This window comes from Lithobates pipiens, unplaced genomic scaffold (genome assembly GCF_037356315.1).
Source record: "Lithobates pipiens isolate NorthernLeopardFrog02 unplaced genomic scaffold, aLitPip1_a1.2 Scaffold_16, whole genome shotgun sequence".
Classification (NCBI taxonomy): domain Eukaryota; kingdom Metazoa; phylum Chordata; class Amphibia; order Anura; family Ranidae; genus Lithobates; species Lithobates pipiens.
In genome coordinates this window covers 389,464,560-389,490,294 of record NW_027507748.1, presented here as the reverse complement: position 1 = coordinate 389,490,294, position 25,735 = coordinate 389,464,560, and the positions used below count along the sequence as shown (strand labels likewise).

Genomic DNA, 25,735 nt, shown 5'->3' with positions numbered 1-25,735 from the left:
GTTTGGGTACAACATTGCATGACCGCGCAATTACCAGTTAAAGCAGCGCAGTGCCAAAGTGTAAAAAGACCTCTGGTCATTTACCAGCAAAATGGTCCGGTCTGAAAGTGGTTAAAGAGGAGGGCCGGTTTAAAAAAAAAAAATTTAAAGTCAGCAGCTGCAAACACTGTAGCTGCTGACTTTTAATAAGCACTTGCCTGTCCAGGGCGCCTGTGATGTCGGCCGCCCGAGGCCGATCCGTCCCTCGGCTCTCGGGTCCCGGCGCCGCTATTCTATGTAAGGGAAACAGGCAGTGGAGCGCAGCGCTTTGTGAATGGGGCGCGCTGTGTTCTGGGACACACAGTTCCAAGAACACACAGCACCCCATTACCCAGAAGACGCCACATGGAGGAGAGAAGAAAGAAGATCTCCGTGGAGGAGGAAGAGGCAGATTAGGATGATGTGCCTAGCAACAGGCATTTCTGGTAAGTTAAAAAAAAAATGTTTTCATTTTTTTTTCCAGATTTTTTTCTAATTTTTAATGTCTTTTTTTTTCAGGGTGGCCCTCCACTTTAAGCTGAAACAACAAAAACATGCATTTGCAGCTTAATTTAAAAATATTAAATTAAACACCTATTTGGCTGTCAGGGAAAAAAAACACAGGTATTTAGGAGGCTGCAGTATCACCTCCTGAATGCCTGTCAGCTGGCCCACTGGGCACTCTGAGATAAGCAATCTACCTTTGATTATTTGCAACAATCAAATTGCAAGTGTAAATGATCACTAACAAATATAATAATTTGGTAATTTCCCATCCCCAGCCTGTGGATTGGATGAAGTAGTGCCACACTGATAAAGTCAGCTCTCTACTCTTCCCAGTAAACTCCCTATTGCCTGAAACATGCTAGACAATTACATAGTTACATAGTTAGATAGTTGGTCAGCTTTAAAAAAGACACTAGTCCATCTAGTTCAACCAACAGAAAAAATAAATAAAAAGAAAACCACCATATACACAATTATATATCCACATTGATCCAGAAGAAGGCAAAAGCAAACCCTATCAAGCATTATCCAATTTGCTCCAGTGGGGAACAAAACAAAATCTTCCTGATCCCCCAGAAGGCAATTAGATATTCCCTAAATCAGCTGCCGCTGGTGTGATTACCTAAAATTTTTTACTATCCTGTCATGTTTATTCATGTAGGAATGCATTTTTTTAAAACAATCTAACAAGTTGGCCAGTACTAGTTCTTGAGGTAGTCTATTCCACATTTTTACAGCTCTTACTGTTAAGAATCCCTTCTGTATGTGGAGGTTAGATCTCTTTTCCTGCAGATGTAAAGAGTGCCCCCTTGTCCTTTGTAATGACCCGAAAATGAATAATTCAACACTAAGTTCACTATATGGACTACTTATGCATTTTTACATGTTAACCATATGCCCCTTTATTGCCTCCTCTCAAGAGAATAAATTCAGTTAAGCTAATCTTTCCTCATTCTGGGTGGATTTTGGCTGCTCCGGTCTTAGTAAATTTTCCTCTATATGTTTGCACTTTGCAAATGGCAACTTTTTACTCTTTGTGGTAAAGTGAGATACCCATCATACGCATATGATCCTGTTTAGTAAAGCAGAGCAATGAAGGCTAGATAATCCATTAACAACCAATCATACTATACAGTGAGGGAAAAAAGTATTTAATCCCATGCTGATTTTGTACATTTGCCCACTGATAAAAAAAAAAAATGACTGTCTATAATTTTAATGGTAGATTTGTTTTAACAGTGGGAGACATAATGACAACAAAAAAATCCAGAAAAATGAATTTCAAAAAAATGTTTAAATTGATTTTCATTTTAATGAGTGAAATTCCTGTAAGTATTTGACCCCTTCGCAAAACATGACTTAGTACTTGGTGACAAAACCCTTGTTGGCAATCACAGAGGTCAGATGTTTCTTGTAGTTGGCCATCAGGTCTGCACGCACCTCAGGAAGGATTTTGTCCCACTCCTATTGACAGATCCTCTCCAAGTCATTGAGGTTTTCGAGGCTGACCTTTGGTAACTTAACCTTCAGGTCCCTCCACATATTTTCTATGGGATTCTTCTTGCCACTCCTTTATTGCCTTGGCCATGTGTTTTGGGTCATTGTCATGATGGAATACCCATCCACTACCCATTTTCGATGCCTGGCTGAAGGAAGGAGGTTCTCACCCAAGATTTAATGGAAAATGGCCCACCCATCCTTCCTTTGATGCTGTGAAGTTGTCCTGTCGCCTTAGCAGAAAAACACCCCCAAAGCATAATATTTCCATCTTCCATCTTCAGGTCATAGGCAACATTCCTCTTCCTCCTCCAAACACGGCAAGTTGAGTTGATGCCAAAGAGCTCGATTTTGGTCTCATCTGACCACAATACTTTCACCCAGTTCTCCTCTGAATCATTCAGATGTTCAATAGCAAACCTCAGATGGGCCTGTACATGTACTTTCTTTAGCAGGGGGATCTTGCATGTGCTGCAGGATTTCAGTCCTTCATGGATTAATGTGTTATAAATTGTTTTCTTGGTGACTATGATCCCAGCTGCCTTGAGATCATTGACAAGATTCTCCCGTGAGGTTCTGGATTGGTTCCTCATCATTCTAATGATCATTGAAACACCACATGGCGAGATCTTGCATGGAGCCCCAGACTAAACAAGATTGACAGTTATTTTGTGATTCGTCCATTTGCGAATAATTGGACCGACTTTTGTCACACCAGGCTGCTTGGCGATGATCTTGTAGCCCATTCCAGCCTTGTGTAGGTCTACAATATTGTTCCTGAAATCCTTGGACAGCTCTTTGGTCTTGGCCATGGTGTAGAGATGGCAATCTGATTGATTGCTTCTGTAGACAGGTGTCTTTTAGACAGGTAACAAGCTGAGCTTGTTACCTGTCTAGAGGACACCTGGGAGCCAGAATTCTTGCTGATTGATAAGGGATCAAATATTATTTCACTCATTAAAATGCAAATCAATTTATAACTTTTTTAAATGTGTTTTTCTGAATATTTTTGTTGTTATTAAGGATCTCACTGTTAAAATAAACCTACCATTAAAATTATAGACTGATCATTTCTTTGTCCGTGGTACAAAATCAGCAGGGAAATCAAATACTTTTTTCCCTCACTGTAAGCCTGCAATATACCTTGTATATGTTTAGGTGCTGTGTGTTTTAAAAAAAATAAACTTGTTTCATCTTTGGGGCATTTTTCAGCAAAACACATTTTCCACAAAGATGAAAAAAACACAAATGTTTATAAAACACTTTACAGTTGCAATGCATGCGAAATGCAGAAATGTGAACGTAGCCCTCTAATCTAATTACGAGAAATATAATACTGATTGATTACGGTGGGATAATTAACCTTACGCATATGTTTTTTTTTGTACCGCCTTATTTAATAATCCTGAGAGTGTAAGCTGGAAAAAGTTATGATGTATGGTAACACATACAAATCAGATCAAATATCTCATCAAAAGTGGTCTGAGAGGATTTGAAGTCTATTTACTAAAGGGAAAATAAATAAACTTGTCCGATAATTGGAAACAAGAATTTCCTTGATATTAACATTGGTTCAGATCACTTCAGTAAACAATATACTTTGAGTTACTGCGCAGCATTATTTATTAAGAGCCAGATATTTTAAAATGCTAATTTACTCAGCACCGAAGATTCAAAGTGAAATAGTTTTCCACGTAGGACATTTGACTTAGTAGACTAGTTCTAGTGCTGAAACGGTAAGGTTGAGTGCAGTAGGAAACTTTTGCAACCACACTCATCCACAATGATGGCCAAACAATTAACGAAGGAGTGTAGCATGCACTAGCCAATAGAGACCTAATGGGGTGGATTTATTAAAGCTGGAGAGTGCAAAATCTGGTGCAGCTCTGAAAAGAAACCGATTAGTGTCCAGATTTTTTGTCAAAGCATAAAGCAAAGCTCCACCCAAAAGGGGAAGCTCCACTTGTTTGAACCCTCCACTGCCACATTTGGCAACTTTTTTTTGGGGGGGTGACTGGTTTTGACATGTACCCACTGCCACTTACAGCTCAGATTGCCATGGTTATCTACGAGCATGTTTGGCTCCTCCTTCTCCTCGCAGCCTTCTGCAACACACACAGGTCCCAGAAGACTGTGGAACCATTCAAAAAGGGCAGCATGACTTGCGCATGTGAAGTAGGAAACTGGCTGTGAAGTTGAAAGGCTTTACTGCCAGTTTCCCTTACTGTCACGGTTCCTACTGTGCTATGCAAACGGCCAGGCGTGGTCACATCACAAGAAACTATCTCCTGCATTCCTGTTTAAAGACTGGCTTTGCTGACATCTCTTCTGGCTCCAGATTCAGCTTGCTGTTCCACTACTTGGATCCCTGACTTTTGGCTTGGCTGACTATCCGTTCCGGTTACTGAACTTTGGCTATGTTTTGACTACATTTGTTCTTTTTACTTTTATTATTAAACAAAAGTGATTTAACTGTACTTCTGTCTCGGTCATGGTTTTCATGGTTTCTGACACTTACTTACAATGCCGGCACCTGATCTGGAAGCCAATTGAAGAATCGGCTCGGGTGATGACATCACTGGATCCCTTGATAGGCAAGTGTCCTTATATTAAAAGTCAGTCGCTACAGTATTTGTAGCGTCTGACTTTTATTTTTTGGGAGATTGGAGCTCCTCTTTCATGGAATAAGCTAAAGCTGATTGGCTACCATATACAGCTGCACCAGATTTTGCCCACTCCGGTTTTAGTAAATCAACCCCAATACTTAAAATTTGAGCAATCAATTGCTACTAGATGAGGCTGCATATGTAGCAATCTAAGCAATCTAGCGATTAAACATGGGCAGATGTGGGTGTTCTGTCCCATTAACTGCATCACATTATTATCGTTCTGTAACATGCTGATGTCAGGTGATAGTTTACAGCCACTACAACTTGTGTGGATTGGTATCTCCCACTGTTCTTCCCCTGTTTAGCACTAGTTAGTTTGTTCCTAGATAGACCCTGCCTGTTTCTTTCATGTTCCCTCAGTAAGTGTTAGCTCTTCAAAGAGACAAGGTTTTGGAAAGTAATTGGGTTTTATTCACTAAGAGATAAATGCCACATTCATTTTTGAGTTAAAATACTGTAACCAATGCTGTGTGTATCCCAAAAGTAGTCAGTTCACTAAAAAACATACGTTGTTTACTGAATGCATTAAATATTCATGTTTTATTAATTATTTTTTTGGCGTTGTTTTTCCATTCTAGCACTGCACCAGAGGAAGATCCTTCTGTAAATAAATGTACACAGAAATATTATGAAACTGTGAAAGCTTCTAGCAGGCTTTCATAAGAACCATCTCCTTCTGGTGAAATATTACAATTTATTTTCATTCCTGAGCTCAGGGCAGAACATTACCACACTAATACAGTGTATACTTTTATCTTACTGGCCAGTGGAGTTCCCTTCATTGTTATTTTGTACTTTGCTAAAATACAGACTGCCCACTGGCAGTTGATAAATAAGGATGTGTGTGTTCTTTATTAAATCATCTTTAATGAGTTATCTCATTTTGTGTTATTTACCTAACGTTCAATATATAACTTTTATTATCTCATGCAATATTTATGAAAATCAGTCACGTGACCTTCGTATCGCATACGGCATCCTTTTGTGAATTGACCCCTTTGTCTTCTTATACTTATTAAAACTGGAAAAACATCTGAGATCATTTGCATCGGATTAAACTTCTGTGTCTTTTTTAAATTAAGCTGCCTTTGGATAGTGCCATTTCAGCAGCTGACCATACTGTCTGAACAGGCTGGGTCAAAGGAGGTATGCCAATGCACAAAGTAGCATTTAAAACAGAACAGTGAGCAATTTTAGTAGTCCGATTGCATTAGAAAAAAAAAAAACACCCATGGGTACCCAACCTAAGAGACTTGAATAGGAAAAAAACAATTATTCACTATTGCATCAGGTACCCCTACTGTGTATTTTCCTACATCTTAGTAGATCACAGATGTTGTTGCTTGACAATATAGCACCTTTTATAGCATATGTAAATATTTCCGGTAAAAACAATGTTAGCATAAATTGAGCCATTTTTTTAAAGCTATAGTGGGGAACAGTGATACAAAACAACATCTGCAGTGCAGAACAGAATTATTTATTGACATTTATACATATTAATGAATTATTATTAAGAAGCCACACAGTTCCATGTAATATAGTATGAGGCCATGTACTGCTTTTTGGAGAAATGTCCTAAATCTTACGGTCACTTAATATATATATATATATATATATATATATATATATATATATATATATATATTTTTTTTTTTTTATTATTTTTTTTTTATTTACCCCTTGTATATCAGTGGGTGTTAACAGCTTTACATCACAGATGCGCTCCAAGCTTCTGCATTAAAAAAGCTACATATATATATATATATATATATATATATATATATATATATATATATCTTTTTCATGCAGAAGCTTGGAGAGCATCTGTGAAGTAAAGCAGTTAACACCTACAGTTAAATAAGAATCAAATATGAATCTTTTTATAGTAATCGCCACAAATAATTTAATACTTTAATAATTTAAGACTGGGTTCGCACTGCAGGTCGGAGCAGCTCACAGCAGGGGTTTGGTGCGTGCCTGTTTACTGTTTCAGGTCCAATTTCAGCCTGAATTTTGGGCTGAATTTGGACCTGAAAAGGACCAAAAGACACACAGGACTCAAATTCACACCTGAGCCGCTTCAGAGATGTGTGAATCAGCTCCATAGAGAGCCAGTCACAATCTGACATGCAAATTGGATGCAGGGAAACCCGCATTCAATTCCCACTAGTGTGAACCCAGCCTAAGTGTTCATATTGTATAAACCCAGCTGTAACTGATTCTTTTCTAAGTGACCAATATTTACATGTGAACTTTATTCTTTGTTAATACTTTTGCCTGTACTGATACATAAAATTGAAGGGCTAAAACCCAATGTTGGCCCCATTGACCAAAATCATAGGGCTCTATCTTTTAACGTTGATCCTCCCCTTTAATAGACATCACAGGTTTTGCAAGCAGCCCTCCGAGCCTGTAGCCGCATTTACTCCTGGTAGGGAAACTTAAGCCTCGTACACATGATCAGATTGTTGGCAGACAAAGCATCAGACTTTTGTCCAAAGAGCGTGTGCCTGGATTTTTTGCATACTAACGGCACACAATTGTCAGCCAACAAACATAAAGGTAGTGACGTACTACTCTTGAGCACCACCCTTTGGGCACCTTCTGCTAGTGTCATGTTTGGTGAGCATTGATTCTGAGCATGCGCATTTGTACTTTGGACTTTTGTGTGGCGGACTTGTGTATTTGTGTACAGACGATACGAAAATCAGACCATTTTCTGCCAAAAATTTACTAGCCTGCTATCCAACATTTGTTTTGGCCGAAAGTTGGACAACAATTGTCTGAAGGAGCGTACTAACGATCGGGTTTTAGGCAGTCTGTCATCACACAATTCACTGCCGAAAATCCGCTTGTTTGTGCAAGGCTTATTTCAGGTCTTCTATTACTCTTTCTTCATCAAACACTATTGGCAGGGATTTGTGTAAAAGCCTCGTAATTTAGGGGAACAAAAGCAATGAAACGAAGAACATATTATATTTAAGTATGACTGTAAATGAGTAAAGTCTTAACATGCAGAATAATGGAGTACACCTAGATAGCAGAAATCCTTAGTAACCTGTCAGATATCATCCACTGTAAGCTGACAGAAGATTAAACCTGCTTAGTTACTATTTGCACCTAATATTGCATTACATTACATTAGTTCCAATAATAAAACATTACAACAAATGCTAAACACATGCTGTTCTCCCAGTTAATGCATAATTCCAGTAGTTGGCTTCATATCATATTAAGTGGAGCAGCTTTATGTTGAAATTACTGATAAACTTAAAAAAATATGAATAGAAATGTTGCTTATTACTGTACTTTTCCACTGTGCATATTAAGGTCCAGGCATGTCAAAAATCTCATTCTGCTTTATCTGTCATCGCAGGTTATCAGCCGTTATTTTATATTTCATTTTTGGATTCACATCTCATGCTTCAAAAGACTTGTGATTTCCAAATCTTTGATCCGCTTTCTCCCCCTTGGCTTGTATTCTGTCATTTGTTGCCATTTTGACCTCTCACAGTCCAGTATTGTCTATGATGCTCCAAGTAAAATCTTGTTACTGTATAAGATGTAGGGCATTGAGTATACTGCTGTATTCCTGCCACAGTCGTTACAGGTTATCTTGTGATTGCAATGTGTTTTGCCTCTTCTAAAACGGGACATCATAGTGGATATAATGGCATGTCAGAGTATAGCCACCACAGCTGTAAACAACCCGTTGCACCTGTTTACAATCCAGTATGCCTCTGGCACCCCTGAAGCTCCTTCACCCTGTCATTGCATGGTCATTAGGGAGCAATCTCTCCGCTTTTTACAGGCCATTACCGCCATGCCAACATTCTTCTGCAGTATCATACTATTGTAGTGGTGTCAATATTTCAAGCTACTGCTAGAGGTAAACACATTACTAGTAGAGAGGTATGCCTAATATTGTCCTCCAGAGACCATTGCCCCGGGTTATGAACACTAAAAAGAAATCACTGATCTATCACAGCTTCATGTTGAGCAGAATTACTAATACTGCAAAAGTTTACCCGCTTACAACTCTGAAAAAGTAAACTAACCGTCATGCTAATACAGATGAATTTGTTAGATTGAGGGTTTTCTTAACACATTCAAATATTAAAAATATTTTGGGGTTGATTTTCCAAAACTGGAGAATGCTAAATCTGGTGCAGCCGGCATTGTAGGCTTTGACAAAAAAACTAGAAGGTGATTGGTTTCCGTGCAGAGCTGCACCAGATTTTGCACTCCCAATTTTTAGTAAATCAAACCCATTGTGTTCTTGAGTGGAAATTTTACTTTCAAGTTTTGCAATTGCATTTGCATGCATTGGGGTTGATTTACTAAAGGGAAAAAGACTGTGTATCTCGCAAAGTGTGGTTACTCCAGAGCTTAGTAAATGAGCAGAAGCTTTGATGACTTCTATCATCCAATTGTGTGTAAGTAAAAATGCTGTTTTTTTTCCTTGCACGTGATTGGGTTCTCTTTGCAAAGCGTACCCTCTACCATAAGGTAGGTGCTAGAATAGGATTTTTCTGGGTTTAAGATATCAGTGTAGGCAAATTTAGACAGGCCTGAGCTGTAAGTTGGGCCTGTTTAGTGTAGTGGTGGTGTGACCACCTGTGCTCTGACCCAGAAGTGCCTCCCATGCTTTCAGGAAGATTGTTCTGGAACATGGGTTGGATCTGAAGTTTGAGTGACAGGCAGGTCATGTGAGGAGAGCTGGCCAATTCCCATTCGGTATTGCCAGGGGGCAGGACTCCCATATAAGCTGGGGTCACATGCTACCCAATGGGTTCTGATGATGCAGGAGAAAAGGAGAATGGAGTTCTAGGTAGCTGCCGCAGGACGTCCCCAAGTGGGGGGGCGTCGAGTGCGAAGGAGGGATAGATGAGCTGCCAGGATGTATTCCTGGATCAAGATCGTCATCATGGAGTTGGTGTCAAGTTGCTGTGACCGGGGAACACAGGACTTATACACAGGAGAAGATTGGTGAAGGAGAAGCAACAGTAGGGTGGAGGAGAACAGACTTAAGCCGCGTACACACGGGCGGACTGTCTGTCCAACTTAGTCCGCTGAAACACATTTCAGCGGACAGTCCGCTCGTGTGTGGGCTTCAGCGGACTTATTCAGCGGACAGTCTGGCGGACTAAGTCTTTCGGAATTTCCGTAATATTTTCCGTCCAACTTTGGTTTCAGCGGACAGTCCGCTCGTGAGTAGGCAAGTTGGATGGACTAAGTATGGCGCATGCTCAGAAAGGATTTACACGGCGAAAGGTTGCATTGCTGTGTATTGGGCGTCCTATTTCTAGTCCCGTCGTACGTGCTGTACACGTCATCGCGCAAGCTTTCAACGGACTGTCTGTTCATCGTGTGTGGTCAAGTCCGTTCATTCAAAAGTAGGACGGACTGTCCGTCGGATTGTCTGACGGACTTAGTTGGCCAGACAGTCCGCCCGTGTGTACGCGGCTTAAGGTTCTGTGACCGGGAAACACAGAACTTGTCCTTTGGAGAAGGTCAGTGTGAAAGAAGAAGAAAAAGGAGAATTGTTTAGAGTAGTGCAGAATGATGTGGCCGGGGAACACAGCGTTTGCAGTTATGGACGGGCTGGGAACAGTAGTCTGCCTATTACCACGTGCTAGGCCATCGAGGAGAGGTACCGTATATCTCTGGCCTGGTAAAGCAGTCCGGTAATACCTTCCAAGAGACTGTGTAGCTACCAATTCACTGAGCTGCCGGGGAGAGGTACCCAATGCCTATGGCTTGCTGATTTGCTAAAGCAACACCATTCAAGTACAGTTAGAAAACTGGGGTTATTCAGAGTGATTCCTTCTTGTCTCTCTCACCCCCCCCCCCTCTTTTCCTGCAGCCTGCCAGGTTGTGTGCTCGGATAAAGGTCTGGTATGGATATTTAGGGGGAACCCCATGTCATTTTTTTTAGATTTGATGCGGGGTTCCCCTTAATATCCATACCAGACCTGAAGGGCCTGGTAATTGAATTTGGGGGATCCCCACTCTTTTTTTTTTATCAATGATTTTCAATGAATGTTCTCTGTATTATGGGGAGCGGACAATTCATTATAGCCGTGAGTGATTTTAAATGACTTTTTTCCTGCAAAAATTACACGTTTTGCAGGGACAGTTCTAAGCATGGGAAACATGTGCCCCTTTACAGGCATACTATAGACACCCCCCAGGTACGAAATTTAAAGGAATATTACACTTTTATTGTTTCACTTTAAGCATTATTAAAATCACTGCTCCCGAAAAAAACGGCCATTTTTTTATTTATTTTTTAGCATTGATACATGTCTCCTGGGGCAGGACCCAGGTCCCCAAAAACACTTTTTAGGACAATAACTTGCATATTAGCCTTTAAAATGAGCACTTTAGATTTTGAACGTTCGAGTCCCATAGACTTTAATAGGGTTCTAAAGTTCACACGAAGTATAGGTCTGTTCGCAGGTTCGGGTGCGAACCGAACCGGGGGGTGTTCGGCTCATCCTTAGTCACCATATTCAACACCTGAAAAACATTAATTAACACTATAGGTGCATTAATGCATACTAAAGTATGTTATAAAATTCAAAGCCTGTGTGAAAGTGCCCTTAGACAAAAAAAACAAATGGATCTATGACACCTTTATACCTATATTTTATCTGCCATCAAAAAAGTGAATACTAGCACATTATGCCATTGTCTTTTAGAGTTTTTTTTGGGGGGGAGGGGGGGGGGGGGTTGGGGGAGTTTCAGTGTGTTACTACCAATTTAAGTATAGTTTGAAAATAAGACTAATTTTACTTAAATTGTGTTTTGTCAGTATATTTTAATTTTGTTAGGGAATTCCATATTGGTATGTGACATGTTGATGTGATGCTCCCAGGCAGCCCAGCTCCTCACCAGCCCTCATTTTCCACTCGAAAAGGTGAGTGGAAAATTTGAGGGCTGCAGTACTGTATCGCAAAAAGTGGCCTGGTCATGAAGTGGGGTAAATCTTCCTTAGGTCAAGTGGTTAAGGGGGGATATCATCAACATTTATAAATACTAGACATGTGAAGAGTGAAATATTTCATTTCGGAATTTCGTTTTGGTTCGAAAAATACATTTATTTAGTTACTCACGAAATTAATTTTTATTTATTTCATTTTTCGTTCAAAAATTGCATTCATCCGAAAATCCACATGAATTATGGTCAAATCTGTCTTTGAAGACTTATGGTGTCTGTCAAATGTATAAAGAAGATTCGGTGGAGCTGCTAAACTCTATATAGCCTATAGGCGGAGCATTTGACTCCTGAAATGTACGATTGCAGAGTCGTACAGTTTCGATGCTCCGTCGAATATTATTATAAACGCTTTGACGAACTCCGTCGTTCATGTTGAATGAATGGTCTCACAGTGTGAGGTATCAGATAGTGAGTGACTGATAATAATGAATATAGCGACAACCCATTGTGAGAGCGACATGGAGACATTGGAGGACATTCCTGGGTCATCTACAAGTTTTTCTGTATATATATTATATACTCGTTCAAACAGAAACTGGTGGACTGGTGATAGGGATCACTGGTCAGACAGGTAACACGATTCTATAATAATAAATCCCCCCCACAACACAGGCAGCCTCTGAGTCTATCACAACAACACTAGCAGCAACACTAGTATCACTATAAGGTTCTCACACTAACACAATAGCAGCAGATTATTAGGAAAAAGTGAACTTGAACTGTAACTTGCTTCACTATTGTTCTGCTGCTGTGTTTATGCTTAATAATAATTTGGGTTCTCTGACAAGTGACAATTCAAATGGACCAGCTAAGATTGACTGTCTTCTAAAATGATTCAGTGGCTGTGTGTCTCTCTGCTAGCAATCGTAAGTGAAAGTAAGTTGGCTGTACGTGTGTACTTAGTTCTAGCTATTTTACTGCTCCTTCTCTTTGATTACAATCAGCTAATAACATTCATCATCATCATTATTTTTATTTTACTTCCCTCACCCAATTCCAGAATCTTTTCTCTCTGTCGAATCTTTTCTCTCTATGTCGAATATTTTCTCTCTGTCGAATATTTTCTCTATATAATCTTGGACTAATAGAGGTAAGGTTAGGCACATTAAACTACAGGTTCAAAAGACACAGATTGTTATTGTCAGAGTCACGTCGAATCTCTTATTCTATATCGAACTGTTGTAACAACAAAAACGAAAATAAAGCATTTATTTATGTCGGGTCTTTCGTTTTTTGGATTCTGCGCTTTAGTTATCGTTTGTCAAAACGAAAATGAAAATACCTGAAATTCGGAAGAAAATGCATTCGGATGAAAACGAATGCACATGTCTAATAAATACATAAGTGATCCATATAGCGAAGTTGGTGCTGAGTTATTAACTTTAAGGTCATCACAGAGAGCAAGGGGGCACTCTTTACGTGTGGAGAAAAAAAAATTTAACCTTCAAATATGGAAAGGCTTCTTCACAGTAAGAGCTGTGAAAATGTGGAATAGACTCCCTCAACAGCTGAACAGTTGGTTTTGGCCAGCTCAGTAGATTGTTTTTAATAAGCCCTGGATTCTTTCCTAATTGCAATAGTCTAACTGGATACTAATATTTATAGGTAAAATTTATCCAGGGAATAACTGATTGCCTCTTGGGGAATCAGGAAGGATTTTTTTTTCCCACTTGAGCAAATTGGATTGTGCTTTATTGTTTTTTTTATTTTTATTAGTTTTTTTTGTCTTTCTCTGTATCAACTGTGGGTATAGGATTGCGGGGTTGATTTACAAAAACTGGAAAGTGCAAAATCTGGTGCATCTCTGCATTGAAACCAACCAGCTTCCAGTTTTTTTGTCAAAGCTTAATTGAACAAGCTAAAGTTGGAGGCTGATTGGCTACCATGCACAGTAGTAAATCTACCCCTGTGTATATGGCAGTTTTCTATTTGTGTACTTTTTTTCTGTTAGTTGAACTGGATGAACTTGTGTCTTTTTTTCAACCAGACTATGTAACTATGTGTAACATCACCAACCTAGAACAAATATGAGGGATAAGTGCAGACTTCACTAGTTGCAAGCACATTCCAGATCAATGGCTCACTAGGTTGCGCAGCCAGGATCAGGATGACAACCCCAGTCAGCACATTATAAAAACAAGTCAGCAGAGGCAGCTGCTATAAAGTAGCCACAATTTCAAACATTATGCATCATTTGCATTGATTATGATTTTGCAGATCCCCAGATAAAAGCAGTTCATTATCTTTGTGAAGACATATCTCTTTGGCAGCGTTAGGTCAAATGATGTGTGTTGTTTAAACATGCAGTGTAATAACAGCCATACAGTTATTTATGTGCTTACAGACAAAGATTCGATTAGTATGTTTGTTTCATAAACGGGTTAAGAAATCAACTCTGTCCTCCATGTGTCTGGCAAACACCCATCTCCCTGATGAGTTCTGGTCAAGTTCTGGATGCATAGTGAGTCTGCATTCAGCAAAGAGCCTGGGTGTGAATACTAAGCAGGAAAATACTCTTCCCTAACCCCCATTAGAAGCAGTGACACATGCTCCCCCTCTACAACTCTGCACGATTCACAGATCTTTCCATGCTAGAATTCAGAACCTGACTGTTAAAGAAACCATCAGAGCACTGAGTACCAAGTGATCTCTCCTCTGAACATTTCTAGAGGTTTGCAGAGATGCTTTAGTGATTTTCTCAGCTTGTCTTATTTTTTCCCTGTTCCTTCATCTCTGCAATTCGATGCAATCATGCCAAATAGCTGTGGCAAAGTAGCTGATATATATATATATATATATATATATATATATATATATATATATATATATATATATATGTACATAACTGTGCCATCATTTAGATGCTTTACCAATTTTTCCTTTTTTGCCTGAATATGTTGTTTTCTGTGATACTTTATTTCAAATCACCATGATTTATAATAATGTTTTTTTTAGTGGTTATGTTAGAAAGAAAATCTTAAGTCCAAAAAATGAAATACGCAACTGCTCTCTGGTGTGATATTTCAAATGCACCTACAGTACTTTTACCATATCTGTTCTATCTCTAAGGGTGATGATTATAATAAATAACATACATTTCCTAGAGCAAAGGTCTATGCTGTGATTACAGCAAATATTATGAGGATTAAACATTTATATTAACAGCATTTTATTAAAAAGTTTTCTAATAGAATAATAGAATAAGAATGTCTCTGGACTTTTAAATTTTAATAGAATTCAAATGCCAGTGTATGACTTGTTTTTCAGTAAAATGGGAGAATAGATAGATAGATAGATAGATAGATAGATAGATAGATAGATAGATAGATAGATAGATAGATAGATAGATAGATAGATAGATAGATAGACAGATAGATAGATAGAACATTAGATAGATCGATAGATAGATAGATAGATAGATAGATAGATAGATAGATAGATAGATAGATAGATAGATAGATAGATAGATAGATAGATAGATAGATAGATAGATAGATAGAACATTATATTAAATATATATCATAGGAGAAATTTCTCAACTGACTTTTTAAGAATTAAACAATTTTTTTTTCTACCCATACAACACATTTTTTTTAAGTACAGGGTACAGACCCATGCCTTGCTAAATATTAATTTGATAGGTCTTGCCTAGCTTCTTACCTGTTTCCTGACCTTCACATTTTTCTTTTTCAGCATCCTGCAAAGTGCTCCCCACAATCCATCCAACAGCCCTTCCACCATCTCCATCTGCTTTACTGCCAGTGAGCTACCGCCTCTCCAATACCCGCTTAGCCTTCTTTTTAAGAGAAGATGGTCCTCTACCAACATGGAATTCAAGTATGCCCCTCTTACAACGGTCGGAGCCTTTTGTGGTGTTTCAGACAAAGGATTTACCAATTCTGAATGTCACATTGGGACCTTTTGCTTCTGGACAAGTTTTGCCAAAGGAACTTCTTCAGCCTTCTAGCATCTTGGAGGTTCCTGACAGATTAACTGTAAACTGGAAAATGAGAGCTTATATAATTCGTACAAGGGTGCCTACCACCCAACCAGTAGTACAGGTGCTCTTTTATGTAGCTGGCCGGGATTGGGATGATTTTGGTGTCACAGAACGTCTTCCCTGTGTTCGGTTACATGCTTTCCGGGAAATGCGGGAACTCAAGAGTTCTTGCCGGTTACGGGGAAGTCTTGCTACTTGTCTTGCTCAGGCTGAACTCCCACAAAGCTGGTTTGGGTTACCAGCTGCACCCCTGGGAAGACGGAAAGCCTCACCTGATGCAGCAGACCTTAATGGAGAGAGTCAGCAAATAGAATTATTCTATACTTTACATGCACCAGACTCAAATGGAAATTGCCAAAATGAAGTAGGGTCACGGAGAGGAGGGGAAGCTCCAACCCAGCATCCCCTTCTTCGCATTGGTAGTGTAAGTCTGTATCAACCAATTCAGGTGCAGCAAATACAGGAACAGCATTTGGATACAAATATCTTCATAAGGCTACCAGACCGACCTCTAAGACCAGGAGAGATCCTTAGCATCTTACTTTACTTGCAACCAAACTCCACAGTGGAGCACTTCACTCTCAGGTAATACTACAGTCCAAATCAATTCAGTATGTATTGTTTCAAAGAAACAATGTTATTTATGTTCATAGTGTGTGATGTTCTAATGTATATGGTGTGTTTTACATAGAAAATGTTGAGTAAAAAAAGTATAGAGTAAAAATATAGAGTAACCCAGGACTCAAATTCTCCACTGACCTACTCGCATTTTGCTAAAATGTGGGCTGGCGAGCGAGGGCTGCCTGGGAGCGGGGGGGAGGAGCACCACTAGCAGCGAGATTTAATGGGAGCTCTTCTCCCAGTGATCGCCCAGAGGAAGAGAGAAGACAGAGCCAGCTGGATTATCAGAGCGCTGAACATTGTTGTAACAGCTTTAATTTCAATTGCTGTGTGTTCCCCGCACTCGCTGTCACATACAGCCCTGCCTCCTAGACATTCCTCCAATCCTGGGACGTGTGACAAATATCAAAGTCCCCAGGCCTTTCCATCACAAATGCCTTTGTGATGGAATGGGATGAAAAGCACAGGGAATACACAGAAATTGAAATGAAAGCTGTTACAGCGATGTTCCTCAATGCTCTGATGATCTGGCCAGCAATCCTCTTCCTCTTCTTTCTTCCCCTGCACAGGTAGGCTGCATTGTTGGGCACAGGTAGGCTGCATTGTTGGACACAGGTAGGCTGCACTGATGGACACAGGTAGGCTGCATTTATGGATGCAGGTAGGCTGCATTGTTGGACACAAGTAGGATGCATAGATGGACATGGGTAGGCTGCATTGTTGGGCACAGATAAAGCAGCACTGATCGACACAGGTAGGCTGCATTGATGGACACAGGTAGGCTGAATTGATGGACACAAGTAGGATGCATTGATGGACACGGGTAGGCTGCATTGTTGGGCACAGTGGAAGCAGCATTGATGGACACAGGTGGGCTGCATTGTTCAACACAAGTGAGGTAGCATTGATGGGCTCAGGTAGGCTGCGTTGTTGGGCACAGGTGGGGCTGCACTGATGGGCACTGATAAAGTTGTTTTTAATATTTATTTTTATAACTTAATTCTGCATAAAACATTTAAGTGTCATATCATGAGATAATTTATGAGGGTGTGTTTAGGGGCAGAATTAGGGGCGTGGTAGGGTAGGGGTTGGGTGGGGCAACTGGTGGCGAGTAACTCTTGAGGCCTGGCTAGTAGCTCAGGACTTTTTGAGCCCTGAGTAACCCATGCAATCTGCTTTTGGTGCTTACTGTACTAACACAAAAAAAACAGAATGCCATAGGAGTATGGATGGTATTGGCATACAGTAGTCTTCAAGCTAGCCTCATAACATATAATAACAGGTCACTTCATATTATCAAATGATGCACTGTGTACTCAGGACAGTTAGGAATATTGTACACATACTGCTAGTAGAACAAATGAACATTAAAAAGCACATTGCATACTCGCATTTTAAACTTGGTTATACACTCTATATATGCAGCAAAATACATTTTTAAAATAATTCACTGTAATAAATTACATTCGTTCAATGCATGACTTCATTTGTCAGTGTGTCTTCTATCAGCGGTTTTCAACCTCAGTCCTCGAGTACCCCCAATGGGAGATATTTTGGGAATGTCTCTTAGATAAAATAGCTGTCTAAAATACCAAGCCATTTACTCTGATTTAACCACTTGCTTACTGGGCACTTAAACCCCCCTCAGTCCCAGACCAATTTTCAGCTTTCAGCGCTGATGCACTTTGAGTGACAATTACGCGGTCATACAACACTGTACCCAAATGAAATTTTTATCATTTTTTTCCCACAAATAGAGCTTTCTTTTGGTGGTATTTAGTCACAGCTCGGAGTTTTATTTTTTGCTAAACAAACAAAAAAAGATGCAAAAAATAAAAAATCATGTTTTAATAGTTTGTTATAAACGGGTCATTTTTCTCCTTCATTGAAGTGCGCTGATTAGGCGGCACTGATAGGCTGCATTGGTGGGCACTGATGGGCTGCATTGGTGGACACTGATGGGCTGCATTGGTGGGCACTGATAGGCTGCACTGGTGGGCACTGATAGGCATAGTTAAGGAGGCACTAATAGGCACTAATAGGCACAGATAAGGGGGCACCGATGGGCACAGATAAGGCGGCACTGATGGGCAAAGATGGGCACAGATAAGATGGCACGGATGGGTGGCACGGATAAGTGGCACGGATGGGTGGCACGGATGGGCACTGATAGGTACCACAGATAGATGGGACTGATGGGCACTGATAGGTGGCACTGATAGGTGGCTCTGATAGGTGGCACTGCTGGGCACTGATGGGCGGCACTGCTGGGCACTGATGGGCGGCACTGCTGGGCACTGATGGGCGGCACTGGGGTGCAGCACCTTTGAGGCAGATTTTGGGTGGCACTGTGGGTGGCACTGCTGGGTGGCACTGTGGGTGGCACTGTGGGCGCTGCTGGGTGGCACTGTGGGCACTATGGGCACTGCTGGGTGGCACTGACAGGGGGACACTTACTTTATTTCAGGATGGCACTGCGGGTGGCAGGTGGGCACTGGCAGGGGGCAGGTGTCCGTTTAAATTGCTGGCCGTGATCGGGACTGATGTCCCGAACACGGCCGCCGGCGATCGGCTTTTTTTTTTTCTCCTCGCGCTGTCAGCGCGAGGAGGAATACTAGCCGATTACCGGCTCCGTTTTATCACATGATCAGCTGTCATTGGCTGACAGCTGATCACGTGATAAGGGGTCGGGATCGACCCCTTACACGGATCGGTGATCAGGCGAGTCTCACGGACTCGCCGATCACAGAGCGCGCCGCGCGCGCCCCTCAGGGGGCGCGCAGGCCGCTCGTAACCGGGACCACGTCAATAGACGTAGTCCCGGAAATGTGGGTCCGCGCTGTTGCCGTCATTTTGCAATAGCGCGGATCCCAAGTGGTTAAAGCACCTGTGCAAGATAAAGGAAAACCTGCTAACATTTCCTGTTGGGGGTACTTGAGGACTGAGGTTGAGAACCACTGTCTTACATTACAACTGCCTTCTTGCCCCCAGATTCTTCAGTTCTGAATGTTTGAATATGTCTTCTAACTGTAAGTTGTTGCTGAGACTTAGTAAGCCTATGCTGAAAAATATATATATATTTTTTTTTGTCAACATCACAAAGTCAAATAACCTAGCTATATGCATTAGCAGCATTAGAAAATTTGCAGCACTGGCATTATATATTTAGGGAAATATAGGAACTACAGTAGCTCCTGAAGCTGGAACACTATTTTGTTAATGTCTATATACTTATGTAGAAAATGATAAAGTATTAAATGATGCTGTGTTGATGCACTTACATTAAGCTTTATTATATAATGTACTAAAATGAGAAGATTACCTTTCTTTTGAGCCCCGGCCTTGACTTGATTCTTGGCAATTATGACATTGGCCAGAAGGTCTGTTCAGTCTGAAAGAATTTGTGGATTTGGTTCAGCTCCTGTGAGCTGTTCTATTACAATCAGCCGTAGTTTGTTCTAGCCTAAAAAAAGCCTATTAAAATGTTTAAAATCTAGGGCATTCAGTAAGACCAGTTTCATATTTAGTTCATGCAGATATTCACAAATGTCCCTCAAAACCAAGGAAACCTTAAAGCTTAATATGAAGCCTCTGGGTTTTCAATAAAAATAGCAAAACACTCTTTCATTGCCTCCAAAAACGTAATGCAGATGGTGGTCCCACCTTACACTGTAGAGTTGTTGATGCTCAGATTTCTAAAAAGGAACAAGTAGCTCCCGAGTCAAGTTGGTGCCACAGATTGCTAGAAATACCTTCTGGCAGTGAGGCTAGTGGTATACATGCTACTTATAACAGGTTTTCTTACACTATAGGAGCCTCAGTGTCCTTTTCCTGCACAGTGACTTCTATAGAAAAGCACATCACAGATGGATGACATTGTGCGAATGTGTTATCTGTTTCTGTACAAGATGTTATGTTCAACCCATTTCAAGAGCCTGTAGTGACAGCAGTTGTGACATGCACAGGAAAAAAATTGTGCTCTTTACTAATGACATGTATCCAATTTCCTTGACTTTAACAAGCTTCTGCAGTGCTTGAATTTGAAAATGTCACAGGTTTTCATCAGTGACAGCAGCTTGGGAAAGGCATGAAGCAGTGCTGCATTTAAAATTGGTCTTTTGCATTAGTGATCTTTTAGGCTGCTTTGTGTGGGCATAAATATGAGTTATTGGACCAGAAATGGGTAAATGCCTAAGCCCTTGTACACACGGTCGGAAATACCGACAACAAAATCCATCAGATTTTTTCTGACGGATTTTGTCCGAAACTGGTGTTGCATACACACGGTCGGACAAAGTTGTCGGAAAATCAGATCGTTCGGAACGTGATGACGTTATTTCGTTACGACGGGACTACGTTCAGCCAATATCTTCAATATCTTTGGTCTAGAAATTTGATCTGAGCATGCGTGGCACTTTGTCCGATCGGAATTCTCTACACATGATTGGACAAAGTCCGATCGGATCATGTTGTGGGAAAGTTTTATAGCCAAGCTCTCAAACTTGGTCCATCAGATATTCCGACGGAAACAGTCCGATGAGCCCACACACAGTCGGATTATCCGACAACATGGTCCGATCGGACATTCTCCATCGGAATGTCTGACCGTGTGTACAAGGGATAAGATTTGTAGGCTCAGCAACATGCTATGGTACATTTCAACAGTAGCATGATGAGCCTACTAAGCTTGTAAAAGCGCAAAAAAGTAATCCAAAATGATACAAAAAATTCTAATGCCACATACACACGATCGGACTATCTGGTGGACTTAGAAATAAGACTTGCTTCAAAATTGTCCACCGGACTCGGTTTTTAGCGGACAATCCGTTCGTCTGTGTGCTAGTCTGGTGGACTAAAACCGACGCTAGGGCAGGTATTGGCTACTGGCTATGAACTTCCTTATTCCACGTCATCACGTTCGAATCCGCCGGACTTTTGGAGGGATCGTGTGTGGCCAAGTCAGTTCACTTGTAAGTCCAGCGGACCTCAGCTGCAAAGTCCATCGGATTGTCCGCCGGACTAAGTCCGCCGGATAGTCCGATCGTGTATACATGGCATACATTTTATTTTTTGTCCCATGAGTCAAGCAAACAGCTGTCTTTCGCAGTTAGCCACTCCAGCATGCTACCAATTGACATCTATAGTAACTTTTCCAAAGTTGCTGTAGTTCTTCTATAGTTCCACAATTGTTCCATAATGTTTTCAGACATTTTAGTGCTAGAAATAGCTCCTGTAAAGCACCTAAAAACTGCCCCAATTAATTTCAGTGTGATTTTACACACTGGGGAGGTACACTCATGGCGCGTTAGGAAAGGTCCCGCAAGCAGCATCTTTGGGGTGATTTGGGAGCGATGTATTTAGCGCTCCCAAAATGGCTGGTCCATTGAAGTGAATGGGCAGTGCTTCCAAAGTGCCTGAAAAGCGATTTGCTAAAACGAGCGGCGCTTTAGCGCTGACACGGCCACGGGCCCTGGTGTGGAAGAGGTCAGTTTTACAAGAGAACAATAGAATGTTTTTCTCATATCTGCAAGTTTGTGCTTATGTGTGGTCTATAGCATTTTAAATGTTTTCTCATTTAGACCCCTTTCACACTGAGGCGGTTTTCTTGCGTTTTAGTGCTAGAAATAGCCTCTAAATAGCATCTGAAACCCACCTCCCATTTATTTCAGTGTGACTTTTCACACTGGGGCGATGCACTTGTGGGATGTTAGGAAGTCCTGCAAGTAGCATCTTTGGGGCAGTTTGGGAGCACTATATACAGCACTCCCAAAACGCCCTGCCCATTGCCTAAAAAGCACTGCAACAAACTCCCCATCTTTGGGGTTAAAAGGGCCCTGCTAGCGGCCAAAAAGCACGGCTTAAACAGGGCTAAAGTTTAACCAGACTTTTTACTGTTGTCTTAGTCCCTGCTGCTGATTTATTTCTCTCTTCCTGACTTGAGGGATGATTTCTAATCCTTCCCTACTCTATCTAAGGCCAAAAACTAAAGTTAAACTCCATTTGCAAGGTATGAACCAACAATGATGTGTGCCCTATAAGTGGCTGCTGAGTTTGCTATAACAGTTGTATTACTCTTATATAAACCATAAGCGCTGAATATCCAGTAATGCATCTTAGTTCCGACTGGAGTACAGTTCTAATATCAGGTTGCTCACTCTCAACCTCAGTAGTCATAAAACATTTTGTATTCTTTTCACTGAATACGAGGCATATTGTGTTGGTGGAGGGGCGGGTGAGCATTAGGATCCCATTCATCCAATCAAAGAACACCTTGTATTCACTGAAATGAATACAAAGTTTATGATTGGCTGAGGCTGAGAGCAAGCCACTACTATGAGACCCATACTCCAGTAAGAACTGTAAATTTCAACACAGGATGTTATATGCTTACTGTAGTGTATAGGAGTAATACAATAAAAGTGGTTGTAAAGGCAGAAGGCTTTTTTATGTCGGTTTCCACTAGTGCCACTTATCATGCGACTTGGGACTGCAAAGTCGCATGATAAGTCATTCCCCATTATTTCCAATGAGTACATTCATATCTGTGTGACTTCAAGTCGTAGCAACTTCAAAGTAGTCCCCGCACTACTTTGGTACCACTTTGATGCAGCTTGAGGTCCATCACGTGACTTTCGGGTCACAATAGTGGAAATCTAGCCTTAATGCATTCTATGCATTAAGAGGAAAAAAACGTTTGTGTGCAGCAGCTCACCCCAGTCCCCCCCAATAGTTACCTGAGCTAATTTTTTGTCCAGCGATGTTGCAAGAGAAACTTGACAGCCCGGGATGCTCCCACCTCATTCGCTGAGACCACAGTGGCATGTCATTGGCTCCCGTTTCTGTCAAAGTCAGTGAGCCAATGAGGATATAGGGGGCGGGCCTAGCCAAGGAATGGAAACACAGATCTGCAGCTTGGCTCGGGTGCCCCACGGCTTCGGTGACGTCACATGACGTCAGAAGGGGTGGGATCACCCATTTGCAACACCAGGTGGCCCCACCCTCAGCTATATAATAGCTGTCATTGGAAAATGCCTGCAGGCAACGGGATGCCTCCCATCGAGGCAGAGTTTTTTCTGGTTTCTTTTTTTTTCATCGGATGCTGTGATTGAAGGTGAAGTCACATCACAGGACACTTTTTTTTTTTTTTTTTTATAAAAGATTTGTCCCAAATTGTCTCCTGTCATTTTTAGCAGTTAGAAAAAAAGCTGTAGATAAATCTGCGCACAGGAAAAAGGAACTGCTGCCCCTGCAGATATACTTTCTCCTAGGTGAAGTATATGTTTAGATTATAGAAAAGGAGTGGCAGGTGTCACGCTGTTCTAATTAGGAAGGTATTAGGATATTTGGTTTGAACCTATTTTAATGATAGATCTGTGTTGCACCCTCTGCAGGTTGCAATAATACAAACTTTAAATCCAAAAAATAAATAAATTAAAGATAAAATTGAATATACACTATCTAGTTATAGCAAAGAACAATATGTATATCCTCTCCAAGATGCAATATGCAATGAACCATGTGTTGATAAGTGTGTTGCAACCTCTGCCTGATGCAGCAAGCCAGGAAAGAAGCCCTAGCAGGAACGTTCAATAATTAGTGGTACCACTAAAATAAATAAACCAAAATGGTGTAAACAAACAATTAGGGAAGTGCAGTCCCTTTGGTATGAATGTGCTAATGTACTACACCCTCTGTATAAACGTCATGTAATGGATAAGAATTACCAACACCGGCTGTCACCTCAATAAGAAGCTGTTTGGAAAATTAGATTTTAGCAATCAGTGGACACTTTTTGAGCACAGTCACTTTGTCTGTTTTGTTTCGGACTTTTATATTCATCACTAGCAAATTGTATAATTGTAAATTCCAACAAAACACTGCATTAGCACTTATTGAATGCACATTAGCCCTTTTATATTCTTTGTCATATTTACACGGGCACTGTGCAATACGTTTATTTGAGTACACAGCTCACTTTTACTTGTTTACTTTTATTCATTTTTTCTTTTTGTACACTCCACTAATGCCGCGTACACACGGGCGGACTGTATGGCGTACTTAGTCCGTCGAAACACAGTCCGCTCGTGTGTGGGCTTCAGCGGACTATTTCAGCATGCAGTCTGGCGTACTAAGTATTTCGGATTTTTTCGAAATTCTGTCCGTCGTACTTTGGTTTCAGCGGACAATCCGCTCGTCAGTAGGCTAGTTTGACGGACTAAGAATGGCGCATGCTCAGAAAGGATTTACACGGCGGAAGGGTGCTTTGCTGTGTATTGGACTTCCTATTTCTAGTCCCGTCGTACGTGCTGTACACGTCATCGCGCAAGCTTTCGACGGACTGTTTGTGCATCCGTGTGTGGTCAAGTCCGTTCAGTCGAAAGTATGACGGACTGTCCGTCGGATTGTATGACGGACTAAGTACGCCATACAGTCCGCTCGTGTGTACGCGGCATTAGGCTGAGGACATTATCCCCACATCATTTAAACTAAGGTTTAATTCATCATCTCTTTTTCTTTCACGCAGAGTTTAAAATGTATTACATGACATTTATACAGAGCGTGCAGTACATTAGCACATTCATACCAAAGGGGCTGCACTTCCCCAATTGTTTCTTTACACCATTTTGGTTTATTCCAGTAAGTGGTACCACTAATTATTGAATGTTCCTCCTAGGGCTTCTGTCCTGGCTTGCGGTATCAGGCAGAGGTTGCAACACACTTATCGGCACATTCATTGGATATTGCATCTTGGAGAGGATATACATATTGTTATTTGGTATAACTAGATAGTGTATATTCAATTTTTATCACTTTTTATTTATTTATTTTTTTCGAACCAAATATTTTTACCATTTTCACACTTTTTTTGGTGAATCTGTAGGGTTACAATGTACCTCATACCCATTCACATTGGGGGGCGGGATCTGGGGGCCCCCTTATTAAAGGGGGCTTCCAGATTCCGATAAGCCCCCCACCCGCAGACTCCCACAACCATCAGGCAAGGGTTGTGGGGATGAGGCCCTTGTCCCCATCAACATGGGGAAAAGGTGTTTTGGGGGTGACCCCAAAGCATCCTCCCCATGTTGAGGGCATGTGGCCTGGTACGGTTCAGGAGGGAGGTGCTCCCTTGTCCCCCCCTTTTTCTACAGCCTGCAAGGTTGCAAGCTTGAAAAATGGTCTGGTATGGATTTTGAGGGGGACCCCATGCCATTTTTTTATTTTGGCCCAGGGTTTCCCTCAAATCCATACCAAACCTGAATGGGCTGGTAATGGGTTGGGGGGACCCATACCATTCTTTTCAATGATTTTTATCTATAAAGCCGCAAGCAGTTAAATTACATTTTTACCTTTACAAATGTAATTTTGCTGCTCTCATTCATAAAACTATGTACGGCTGCCGTGTAAGCAGCATTACAT

General features: G+C 41.0%; 1 protein-coding gene across 1 annotated transcript in view; it reads left to right on the top strand.

Annotated features, from left to right (window-relative positions):
• Positions 1-25,735, top strand: part of TMEM132E (transmembrane protein 132E) — a 678,956-nt gene that overhangs the window by 502,009 nt on the left and 151,212 nt on the right. The window contains exon 2 of the mRNA XM_077482285.1: positions 15,391-16,282. Coding sequence (XP_077338411.1) covers positions 15,391-16,282 — 892 coding nt within the window. The remainder of the gene's footprint in view (positions 1-15,390; positions 16,283-25,735) is intronic.